We start from the raw sequence: 12,285 nt of genomic DNA, 5'->3' as shown, positions 1-12,285 counted from the left end.
GTCTGTGTGAAACCTGTGCTTGTCAGTGTCTGTGTGGTATACCTAATAGTGTGTGTGCAGTATGTGCACTCTTCTGTACAGTACAGTGTGCATGTCTGTTCACAGTATACAGTATTTCTTGCATAGTGCGTGCGTGTGTGTGCGCCCACACGCGCGGGGGGTTGAGGGGCCAAGACCATGTCAGGCCCAGGGGGCCAAAATTTCTTAATCCGCCCCTGGGCGTGGCGAAGTTGGGAGAGTGGCCGTGCCAGCAATCTGAGGGTTACTGGTTCAATCCCCACCTTCTACCATCCTAGTCACGTCCGTTGTGTACTTGAGCAAGATACTTCACCCTTGCTCCTGATGGGCCTGGTTAGCGCCGTGCATGGCAGCTCCCGCCATCAGTGTGTGAATGTGTGTGTGTGAATGGGTGAATGTGGAAAATAGTGTCAAAGCGCTTTGAGTTCCTTAAAAAAGGTAGAAAAGCGCTATACAAGTACAACCCATTTACCATTTACCATTATCAGAACACCCACAATACTAGGAGGGGGAGATGCAAATATAATCATTTAGCACTCTCAATGTGATTTATCAGGACAAAAGCTGTTCTGCGGCCACTGTTTTGTGTCCATTTTTAGCACGTTTGAAATGTGCTCACAAACTCGCACACCTACGCACAAATGGATATGAGAAAGGAGGCTGCAAAGACAGACGGTGAACAGATAATCCTTAGTTTTATATGTGTGTCAACATATTTAATAGGGCTGTGAATCTTTGGGCACCACATGATTCGATTTGATTCGAATCTCGGGGGTAATGATTTGATTCAGAATCGATTCTTGATTCAAAACAATTCTCAATTCAAAATCTATACTTTTTTAATTGCATTGGATGCCAGTTTTATGATTACCTGCACAAATAAGAATCAATCACAATTCTGAAAATCAACTTTTTTTTTGACACCCCTTTTAGAAATAAAATATATTAGACACATTGTCTATTCAGCAATATCTTTTTATAATTTTAGAGTTGTTGGATGACTTAAGCGGATGATCAAATCATATTCAATTGATTCGTTTTGGTGTTTGCTGGCATTTACATTTTTTTATGGCGTTAATTTATTTTCAAATTGGAGTTATGTTATCAATATATTTCCTACATGAAGAAACTTTTTGCAATATGCATTTTCATGGATTCTTGCATAATTTTCTGGGCCATTCCAGGCGTATAATCACAACAGAGAGCGCAAATTTGGCGTGCTAAAATTAGGATCCGTTGTGTTTAGATTACACTTCCACAGAATTTTGCCCAGAAAAGGCAGTGTGTGCTGCATATTCCACAACATAAAACAACACAGGTTGGACCATTGGAGCCTATGACGTTATTAATGTGGAGGGAAATGAGTGTCTCTATGGTGACTGCTGCTCGCACACGCAAAATCCACATTTAAATAGGGCGGTCTGCACTACTTTTGCACTTGTTATCAATTGTACATGTAGTGTTAGTAGATCACCTGCAACACGCCCACTAATAGTACACACAATTTTATAGTTTGCACACGTTATTTAGCATGTTGTATTTGTATCTTAGTAAATGAGACCCACCGTGTTTAACTTGAAGGAAATAAAAATAATGTTCATTATTACAACACTAGGAAGTACAATAAGTGACAGTATTATGATGATTATTGTTATTATCAGCATTACAAAACTCTCAGTAGAAACAAAAATGGACATAATGATGATCAGGACCGTCTGTCAGCCATCTTGTTGCCCTCAAATCATGGTCAATGTTACAGTTTGAGGGCGCTTATGCATGTGTAAGCCTGTCCTAATGCTCACTGCTAACAGCTAGGTGGCGGTGGTTTAAAGGTCGCGGTTGAGCGAGCCTGGCAGCGACAAGGCTAGCTCTTTGGATGTCTCCAAGGTGACGCTTTTAGCGGGCTTGATGTCAGACGTCTTCCCGTCCAGCCAGTAGGTCACCATGTCACCTTTCCCCTGCCGAGGAGACGCTCAGCATTAGAAGACCTCCACCCCCGAGTAGCTAAGAAGACCAGACGTACCTTGACCTGCAGCGTTCCTCTGCATGTCAACACGTAGCCGCCGATCTCCTCCAGCAGGTAAAAGACGCTCACACTGCACTGGACCTTCAGTGCTGCGTAACAAAGACACGCTGGCTCACATACAACGAGGCTGGACCCCCAGAGGTCATGTGACCATGGATACCTTACCCAGGCTGGTGGACTCCATTCGGGACGCCGTGTTGACGGTGTCTCCAAACAGACAGTAGCGAGGCATCTTGGTGCCCACCACCCCCGCCACCACAGGACCTGAGTACACACACACACACACACACTTGTCAAAGCACACACTCTTGTCAGTGCGTGTGCACGTGCCAGCGTACCTGCGTGTATGCCGGCTCGGATCTGGAGTTGTGTGTTGGGCTTGTGAGGAATGTTGAAGGTGCCACACACGCCCACCAGATCCAATGCCATGCTGGCGATCTCGGCGGCGTGAAGGATGCCGTTCTCGCTTGGAACGCCCGACACCACCATGTCTATAATAACAATTTTGTTAATGGATTAAATTTATATAGCACTTTTCTAGACGCGGTCATTGTGGAAACACACTTTTTCTAGGTCCCTCTGACCACCACCAAACCTTCATTCACTTTCATACACCTGTGTGAGTGGCCCTGGGAGCAGGGGTGAAGTGTCTTGCCCAAGGACACAACTGCCGTGACTTGGATGGCAGAAGCTGGAATCAAACCTGGAACCCTCAAGTTGCTGGCACAGCCACTCTACCCCTCCACGTCATGCAACAAATATTTTAGTAATCGAGTAATCTATTGATTTTTTTTTTGTTTAATCGAGTAGTAACTATTTTCCCTTTTCAGGGAAAATACTTTTGACAAACAACAATTTTTCCACTTGCCATAACCTTCATTCTTTTTTCATAAAATGTACATCATCAACGTTGAAATGCCTTTTCAACATGTGTGCGGCACTAGAAATCTATTTTTAAATAAACATTTCTACTGTTCAGATTATGGCACTCTCACATCACCGCTCTCATGTGCACGCTATACTGCAGCGGTTGTGCCGAAACTATTTCTGCATATTTAATGTTCCGGGCACTCCATGCGGTCCAGATTTTATACATTTTTATTACTTACACTCAATAAATGATTAATGGAACAACAGAATAAAAATCGAATCTGTTTTCCTACATCTAATTAATCAATTTAATCGTTACAGTCCATAAGTGTATGTCACTCACAAGCGTCTCCGATGGTTTCCACCTTGTAGACGTCGTAGTTGTCGATGATGTCATCGAAGGTGGTGTAGAGCTTGTTGAGGAAGTCCACCACCTGGTAAGGAGTACTGCTGCTGGACAGCTGTGTAAAGCCCACAATGTCACTGCGCACACACACACACATACACACCCAGTCAACCCACTTCCAGCACACTCACGTGCTGTCCGTCCTACCTGAAGAAGACGGTGGCGCTGACATAGCTCTGAGCCTGCGATTGCTTTCCTTGTCGGAGGTCGTCAGCCACCTGGCGAGGGAGCATACCTGCACTCGCACATTACACATAGCCGATAACCACGGGCGTGTGCTGGTGTGTGCGTGTGTGTGTTTGTGTCTGCTTCGTACTGTAAAGAAGTCTGTCGGTCTTCTGCTTCTCGTGCATCAGATCTTGTGTTCGTTCGGCCACCAGCACCTCCAGATGTTTGCTGTACTTCTCCATCTGAAACACAGAGCATGTGCACTTAAGGCCGCTGCGGGGTCAGGGGTCAGCAAGGGGTGGGCGGGGAATTACCAGGTTCATCATCATGTCCACTGGGCTGACTTTGTTGGGGTTTATGCGATAGACAAACTTCCTGATTTGTTCAAAGGTGGGTCGCTGGGCGGGATTGTGAGCGCCACATCGCCGGATGAGCTGTGTGAACTACACGCGTTAGCGGGCTTATGCTAAAAGCTTGCGCAGAGCCGGCCTCTCACCTCCACATAGTCGGCAGGACACGGACAGGTGTTGTCGGCTTTGCAGGAGATGAGCTCGGGCAGAGGTGGACACCATGAACCCTCCAGACAGGAATCGTCCACCTGGGGGAAAGCACGGGAGCGTGGGCATGGAACACCCTTTTGTGACGCTGCACTACAGGCTGTAATCACATGCACACTTACAGGCACGGGGTCGCTGCGTGTGGCGATCTCTAGCAGGATAATGGAGTAACTGCACACACACACATTTTTTAAATGTGTGGTTGTGTGTGTGTGTGTGTGTGTGTGTGTGTGTGCATGAGCGATTACCTGAACACATCTCCAGCCAAGGTGGGCTCCACGTTGGCATTGGGAAACTCAGGAGGCATGTACACTTCCTGCAGTCTCTGGCGATAGGCGGTGAGAAGCTCCGCCCCATCCTCCCTGCGATACACCCTCAGCCCGTAATCTGGTGACAGTGGCCATGAGCGGGTCAGAGGTCAGCTCTGCGGGGCGAGGTTGAAGGCGGGTGCTGGCGCTCACCGGTGATCTTGCACACCCAGCGGTCGTCCAGGACACAGTTGACAGACCTAAGGCGGCCATGACAGATGCGATGCTGGTGAAGGTATGTCATTCCTTTGGCGATGTCTGTGGCGAAGGAGAACCTGAAACGATGCCATGGCCGTGTGGTGACTTCCTGTGCAGGCGTCAGAGGACGGAGAGAGGTTACCTAAAGCCCCAGTTGAGTGGGATCTCCTCGTTAAGAAGGACGTCGTTAAGGCTTCCTTTGGGGCAGTATTCAGTCACGATGGCGACGTTTGGCACTTCCACGCAGCCGCCGATGAACTTACACAAGTTTGGGTGGTCCAACTCCCTGGACACACACAGTCAACAACCTGGATGGCCATCTTGGCACGCCAACACTTACCTGACTTGTTTGACTTCCTGTCTAATAGTTTTGGACAGAGAGAAGGACTTGCTGTCAATCTTCTTGATGGCCACCATCCTGCCGTCACTGCAACACACCCGTGTTGTTTGTGTGTTTGTTTACAAAGAGAATCTTATTAGGTCAAAGGTGAGCATACTAGATGCCTGTGCAGGTGAAGGTTGTCTTCCTGCTTCCTGCTTGGCCTGCACAGGAAGTGAGGGTCGTCAGACAGCTGGCGTTGCTGTCGCTGTGCGCCACCGCCACGCTCATCATGCTGCCCATGGTCATACGCGCGTCCTGATCTGTGGCGTAAAAAATACGTCGACGGGCATCATGGCGACGTACTTCCTGCTTAGCCCCCGTACCTTGTTTGATGAGGTCAAAGTCGATAATCCAGCTTTCGTCCCACAGCAGCCGACGTTTCTGGTACCTGAGCCACTGAACACACAGCAGACACGCTGAGACGTGCACGTTGGGTCCACACACGCCACAGCCACACGTCTCTCACCATGACGGTCAGGGCGAAGCAGAGGCTCAGCAGACTCAGTGGCAGCCCGATGGCCAGTTTGGTGGACGGCGTCATGGGACATTGGCCGCAATCGGCAGGACAGGTGGAGCAGAGCTCTTCTTCCTGACAGTCTCCATCGCCACAGACTGGAACCAGTGTTAATTTTGTTGACTAATAATTTTCATTTCAGACATTGTCAACAACCTATTTTCCCTTGACTAAAATAAGATGACAACTAATCAAAACAACAGTGCGATGGCAAAATGAACTGACATTTTAGAGAACAAATAAAAATGAGACAAAAATGTTGACAACAACGAAATACAAATATATTCAATTTAGTCTTGTAGATGGGTTCTCAGTTTGGACAGCTTTGCTGGTTTTGCTTTTTAAGTTATTAAAATCACATGATATGTTTTATGAAACTTGGTAGTTTCTCTGACATAGTATATATGTCACGGTTACAGAGGAGCGCAGATGACAAGTGTAGACCACATAGTACAAAGAACAGTAAACAATGCCAATAAATTATATTTTCAATTATTTTGTATGACAACTCAATGCGACTGAACAGCAAATCACTACAACATGGTTACTACAACCTCTGGGGGACATGAAGGAATCAGCAGACTTGGAGTATGTTCATTTACAGACGTGACACACAACTATAGTTGTCAGCCAACTTTTTGGCTTAAATCTTATATCCAACTTTCATATCTTATTCTTAAGAATAAGATATGGAATATTGAAAATCAAACAAACAAAAAAACAATCACAACACATCACTAGTACTTTCTTGCACCACCTCTGTCTTTTATAACAGCTTGCAGTTTCTAAGGCATGGATTAAACGAGTGACAAACATTACTCTTCATCAACCTTGCTTGAACTTTCTCTGATTTTTTCAGATCAGCTTTGTGGGTAAGAATCTTGTCTTCCACCACAGATTTTCTATTTTATTGAGGTTTGGACATGGGACAGGAAATGACATGACATGGATATTATAAATGGTAATATTGGAGACAAAGTGTAGCAAGTGTTGGCACCAGGGCGGGCGACATGTGTCATTACTGTACATACCTGCAGAAGGCAACACCGTGCTCTTGGCCTCCAACGCCACCTGCATGCGACCTACTCGGATGTGAGCGATGAGTGAAGTCAGGCCCGCGTGGAGCAGAACCACCTGACGGACGGCGACACGCCTTCACTACATCGCCTTCGCTCGGCAAGCAGGGCTGCCGCAACGCTCGGCTTACCTTGGCGCTCCAGTTGGTCTGCGTCATCTTGCCCGATGTGGAGATGGTGTGTGTGAAGATCTTCCCGTCGTCAGGAATCCACGGACCGCAGATGCTCTCTGACGTCTAAACGCAATCATTAGAATGTTCCGTGTATTTGACGTGTTTGTGTGCCTACCATGTGTCCCAGCGGGCAGGAGTGGATGTTGGCGTGATGAATGCAGCAGTTTTCACCGTCGGCATCTTTCCAGTTCGCGGGACACTCGTGATATTCACAGAACCACCGAGCGTCGTCGGCGTTGCTGATGGAGCTGAGCACGCGTGCACATGTGCGGTTGGCGGTGATGGACGCAGTGAGCAAGGGGCGTGGTCTTACCTGTGAGGGAAAATGCGGTTGTCGGCGGCCCAGTTGTAGAAGGAGTCGTGGGCGGAGACTGAGTAGATGACGTTGAACACCTGGCCGCTCTTCACCGCCTCCGGAGGCCGCAGCACCCACGCCATTTCCAGACCTGCACGTGGACATGCCATATAGCGGCAGAACAGATGGTGTCATTAAGACACTCACCTCCGCAGCTGATCATGTTGGACTCATTGGGTTGGTCCAGAGGCCAACAGTCGTATTCGCTGTTGTCGAGGTCGTGCCAGCAGGAGGCTGGTGTGACGCAACACACACATGCCTGCATACACACACACACACACACACTGAATAATACCAACTACTTCTACTTATGGTTAAATAACAGACTCTTCTTAATTTATCACTGATTATTAATTAGAGGATGGAAGTTCTTTTTGAAAACATGGAGGTCTCACCCAGATCACCAAGCACACTTTGCTCTTCATGACGGACAAGATGGGACTCGGGACAGAGGACGTCTGCAGCTGCTGAAGGTTTGAGTCCAGACTGATTGAGGAGCAGCAGACTCTCACTTTTACCTCGTTTGAGCGCTAAACTGTTGGACCAACACCGCCTCCTGCTGGAGGACGCTGCTCATATGCCTTTATGTCAGCCACTTTATTAGGTACACATGAACAATCTCATCCACCATCCTGAAAGGTGAACACATCAGTGGCGGGCCGTGCGTTTCCCACCTAGGCCTTCAGTGATGTCTGACTTCAATGATTACCTCTCAAAATACCATAATTGATGTCACCACATGACCATTGCTGGAGAAATACTATACAGGAACACATTTACACCCTGCTGGGCATTGAATCACATCAACCGTATAGAAAACGGGTAATTTTCTGGCGTATTTAAAAATAAGTTAAAATGCATCAGCAATTAAAAAATATACTGTTCATTTATCTGCTTGGCTTATGCAACTTCCAGTCAATAAAGTTTGATTCAGAGTACACACTTCTCAAAGATATATCACCTGCCCTGACCACATGATGGCGACAAATACACACGTAACAATGTTAATTAAATGACAAGCGTGACACACTTTAACAACAAGAGTTTACAACTTTTAGTTGTAATAGAACAGCTGCTGTCAACAACTTGTGATCTGATTGGCTATCGCAAGTGTCTCTCAACTCTATGTGTTCTCAAATTCATCCTCTAACGCAGTGGTCCCCAACCTTTTAGTAACTGCGGACGCTAGGAAATTTGTCCCACGGACCGGGGAGGGGGGGGTGTATGGTTTTTTGTTTTTGTCATAAAAAAATACAATCATGTGTGCTTACGGACTGTATCCCTGCAGACTGTATTGATCTTTATTGATATATAATGTAGGAACCAGAAATATTAATAACAGAAAGAAACAACCCTTTTGTGCGAATGAGTGTGATTAAGTGTAAATGGGGAAGGGAGGTTTTTTGGGTTGGTGCACTAATTGTAAGTGTATCTTGTTTTTTATGATGATTTAATAAAAAAAACATATATATTTCATTTTATTTTATTGTATTTTTTTAATTTCTTGTGCGGCCCACTACCAATCTATCCATGGACCGGTACCGGGCCGCGGCCCGGTGGTTGGGGACCACTGCTCTAACTGTCCCGATGAGTATCCAATCACAGGACACGTAAATGTCACGTTCTACGTGAGGCCATCTCGAAGGCCTTACAGACAACAACTTATGATCTGATTGGCTGTCGCAACTGTCTATTAACTGTATGTCCCCATTCGCTGACAGTGCACGGACGCCCGCATTATTGATTCTGAAGGCGTCTGGCAGATTTAGTACAGCATGGCAACATAAGATAGCTGAATTCTGATTGGATACAAACTAAAACTAAAAACAGCACTGGAACGAGCATAATATGACACGAAGAGAATATGAATAATTTTAGATATTTAGGGAAAGTAAGTAAAAAAATAATTTTATCTTTAATTATGATGATTTCTGGTTATGTTAGGCCAGCAGAGAAGGCCTTGACGCACACCACTGTAACAAATGATGGGTTCATTGCATGAGCAGCCAACAAGGAGACTGACAGCACCATGGGTAACTATAACAAATCAGCACCACTATAAAATATACTGCAAACATTTACTAGGATTTCACAGCATCTAACAGTATGTTTTCAGAGTAAAATGCTGTAACCAAAATTTTATGTGACATTACAACAAATGACTGCAAAAATTATGTTACCCAAAGTACTGTAATTTTTAGCCAGCAAGTTGCTGTAAATTTACAATGAAAATGTTTACAGTGTTATAAAATAGAATAGGATAGACTTTATTACAACGGGGAAATTGTAAGTACAAGAGAGAAACATCAAAGAATACCATTTCCATAAAATACATTAAAAGAGCACAAAGCTGATGCAACCAGCTACCACTTTAACTGTGTCATTTCTACATACAGCTACAAAAGTAAAAAAACAACGAAAAAACAAAAAATGAGTGCTAGATATGTCTATGAATGTTATCATTCATCCAGGTCATTGTCATTTCAGGTCATTCAATCAATCACAACTGGACTGTTTGGTTTGTCTTAGAATATGTTTTGCTGCTCATCCGAGTAGGCTTCATCAGTCTGTGCTCATAGACTTAGATTGGTCAGATCTAGTCTAGCGGTTGGTGCCAAAACCCCTAATATTTATATTCCAAAAGCGGCGAAGCACCTTCGAAGACAAACCAAACAGTTCGAGATCGATTGAATGCCCTCAGTGCTAAATAATACATATTGCACACATATGATTGCACCATGCATGTACAAACAACAAAAATAATACATATTGCACATATACAGGTATGATTGCACCACGCGTACACAAACACCAAAACAGGAACACAATTTAACATCCACATACACCACAGTGGCCTCTGCGGTGCTCTACGCCATTTTATGCCGAAGTCGGGGCAGCACGGCCAAAAACAGGAACAGACCCAAAAAAGCAACCAATAGAGCCAACTCCGTTCCAGGCCTCCCACAAGCTCTCTGCCAATGTACAGCCTGCGCGGATGAGCGGGAATCCGGCCAGGGAGACTGATTTGTTCAATACATATTCATTCAGCCAGGACTCCGTGAAGCTCATCCATCCCGATGCTCACCCCTTTGCTCCGCAGCCCCGCTAAATTTTAAAGAAGGAAACCATGAGGTAACATGTCAGGCACAACATTCTGCACATGCACTTTGTGGACTGTGACTTATGTGAATGTAGTAACATTAGAACTTCCATCCATCCATTTTCTCCTGCCTATCCCTTTTGGGGTCACGGGGGGTGCTGGAGCCTATCTCAGCTGCAATCGGGCGGAAGGTGGCGTACACCCTGGACAAGTCGTCACCTCATCACAGGGCCAACACAGATAGACAGACAACATTCACACACTAGGGCCAATTTAGTCTTGCCAATCAACCTATCCCCAGGTGCATGTTTTTGGCGGTGGGAGGAAGCCGGAGTGCCCAGACGGAACCCACGCAGTCACGGGGAGAACATGCAAACTCCACACAGAAAGATCCCGAGCCCGGAAGGTGTGAATGAATGACGGGGTTTTAAACATGTAAAGCGACTTTGGGTACTTAGAAAAAGCGCTATATAAATCCCAGGTATTATTATTATTATTTTTGAACCCTGGACTACTCAGGACCTTCGTATTGTGAGGATGCACACTTGAGTCAGTAAAAGGAACTCAAGTTTTCCATTGCAGTGATTTTTAATTATTTTCTGTTACGAACCCCCGAGGAAGAAGAAAATATTTTGTGGTCCCCCCACTCCCCGTTGCGACTACAATATAATTTGTCTATAAAATTGTACACTTCAAGTATCCTTGTTAACATTAAAGAAAACAACACACTATTTCTTTCCTTGTCTCCCACTGTAGTCACAGTGAAACCAAGCGCAACATTTTCATATTCGAGTACTGAAAAAAAAAAAAAAAGCATGTTCCCCCAGGCCACACGCGCCACCCATGGCATCGCACCCGCCCCCCAGGGGGTCCTGCACCACTGTTTGAGAAGGACTGCTATACTGGAAGTTTAGCTGGCGCAGCATAGTTTACAACATCAACGCACTTCTGCGAGGGTGAGTGTGTGTTCAGGGAACTTTTATTGTCATATCAGCACACATGGGACACATGTGATGGCAGTTTAGTGTGTGCGTGTACGTGCACATGGGTGAGTGTGCGTGCGTGCGTGCGTGCGTGCGTGCATGTGTGTTATTATAATGCTCAGTCCTGGGCATGACGTTAAAGTGCATCCGGCGGTGGAGGCTCGATCCTCTATGGCATGGGTGTCAAACTCTGGCCCGCGGGCCAAATTTGACCCGCCGTGTAATTTCACTTGGCCCTTGAGGCGATATCAAATTAACACTACAGCTGGCCTGCCACCGCATTCACCACTAATTCTAATACTTGCCAACCCTCCCGGGAGTCTTCCAAACTCCAGCCAGCCAGCCAGTCAGCCAGTCAGCCAGCCAGTGCAGCTTCAGCATGCACACAAAATTGAATGCAACATATAATTCATCAACAGCGATACAGGTTACACTGAGGGTAGCCGAATAAAAAACTTTAACACTGTTAGAAATATACGCCACACTGTGAATCCAAACCAAACAAGAATGACAAACACATTTCGGGAGAACATCCGCACCGTAACACAACATAAACACAACAGAACAAATACCCAGAACCCTTTGCAGCACTAACTCTTCCGGTACGCTACAAGGTGTGTGTGTGTGGGGGGAGGTTTGGTGGTAGCGGGGGTGTATTTTCATTATTGTTATTTTATTTTCAAATTTATTATTAGCCTGTGGAAAAAGATTATTTTGATATTTACCTCAGAAGGCTGCACATAGAAAAGAGGCATTCAATTTTTATTTACATTTTATTTGATATGCCATTGATATTATTTTATTATTATTTGAAACTCGATTTTGCATGTCACTATAAAGTTATATAAGCCTTGCTTGTTCAATATTCAATGCAAAACTTGTTTTGGTCCCTATTAAAAAGGTTAATTTGTTCAACCTTGGCCCACGGCTTGGTTCAGTTTTAAATTTTGGCCCACTCTGTATTTGAGTTTGACACCCCTGCTCTATGGGGTCTTGGGGCACTAGGAGGTTAACCCCTTTACTACTGTTACCCCAGGTGGCCCTTGGCAAAGGCCTAGTACCTGACTGCCCCCTAGCTAGGGATACGGTGAAGACCTCAACGGCGGAGCAGGCGGAAGACGGTAGATTTAAGAACTACCACAACGGCTGCG

The 12,285-nt window shown here is 45.6% G+C and overlaps 1 protein-coding gene across 1 annotated transcript; it reads right to left on the bottom strand.

Annotated features, from left to right (window-relative positions):
• Positions 1-224: 224 nt before the first annotated feature.
• Positions 225-7,522, bottom strand: LOC133662778 (atrial natriuretic peptide receptor 1-like). The gene is made up of 23 exons (XM_062066917.1): positions 7,447-7,522; positions 7,199-7,310; positions 7,010-7,142; positions 6,812-6,944; positions 6,655-6,759; positions 6,479-6,581; positions 5,400-5,545; positions 5,257-5,329; positions 5,049-5,193; positions 4,892-4,978; positions 4,694-4,837; positions 4,507-4,628; positions 4,294-4,432; positions 4,168-4,216; positions 3,985-4,086; positions 3,803-3,922; positions 3,637-3,730; positions 3,468-3,555; positions 3,258-3,397; positions 2,383-2,535; positions 2,210-2,308; positions 2,042-2,133; positions 225-1,976 (listed from the first exon to the last, which is right to left on the bottom strand). Exons 1-23 carry the CDS (start codon positions 7,474-7,476, stop codon positions 1,845-1,847), a joined length of 2,541 nt encoding a protein of 846 aa, XP_061922901.1. The 5' UTR covers positions 7,477-7,522; the 3' UTR covers positions 225-1,844.
• Positions 7,523-12,285: the final 4,763 nt, after the last annotated feature.

The sequence above is a fragment of the Entelurus aequoreus genome, linkage group LG12, assembly GCF_033978785.1.
Source record: "Entelurus aequoreus isolate RoL-2023_Sb linkage group LG12, RoL_Eaeq_v1.1, whole genome shotgun sequence".
Classification (NCBI taxonomy): Eukaryota; Metazoa; Chordata; class Actinopteri; order Syngnathiformes; family Syngnathidae; genus Entelurus; species Entelurus aequoreus.
This window is presented reverse-complemented; position numbering and strand designations above follow the sequence as displayed.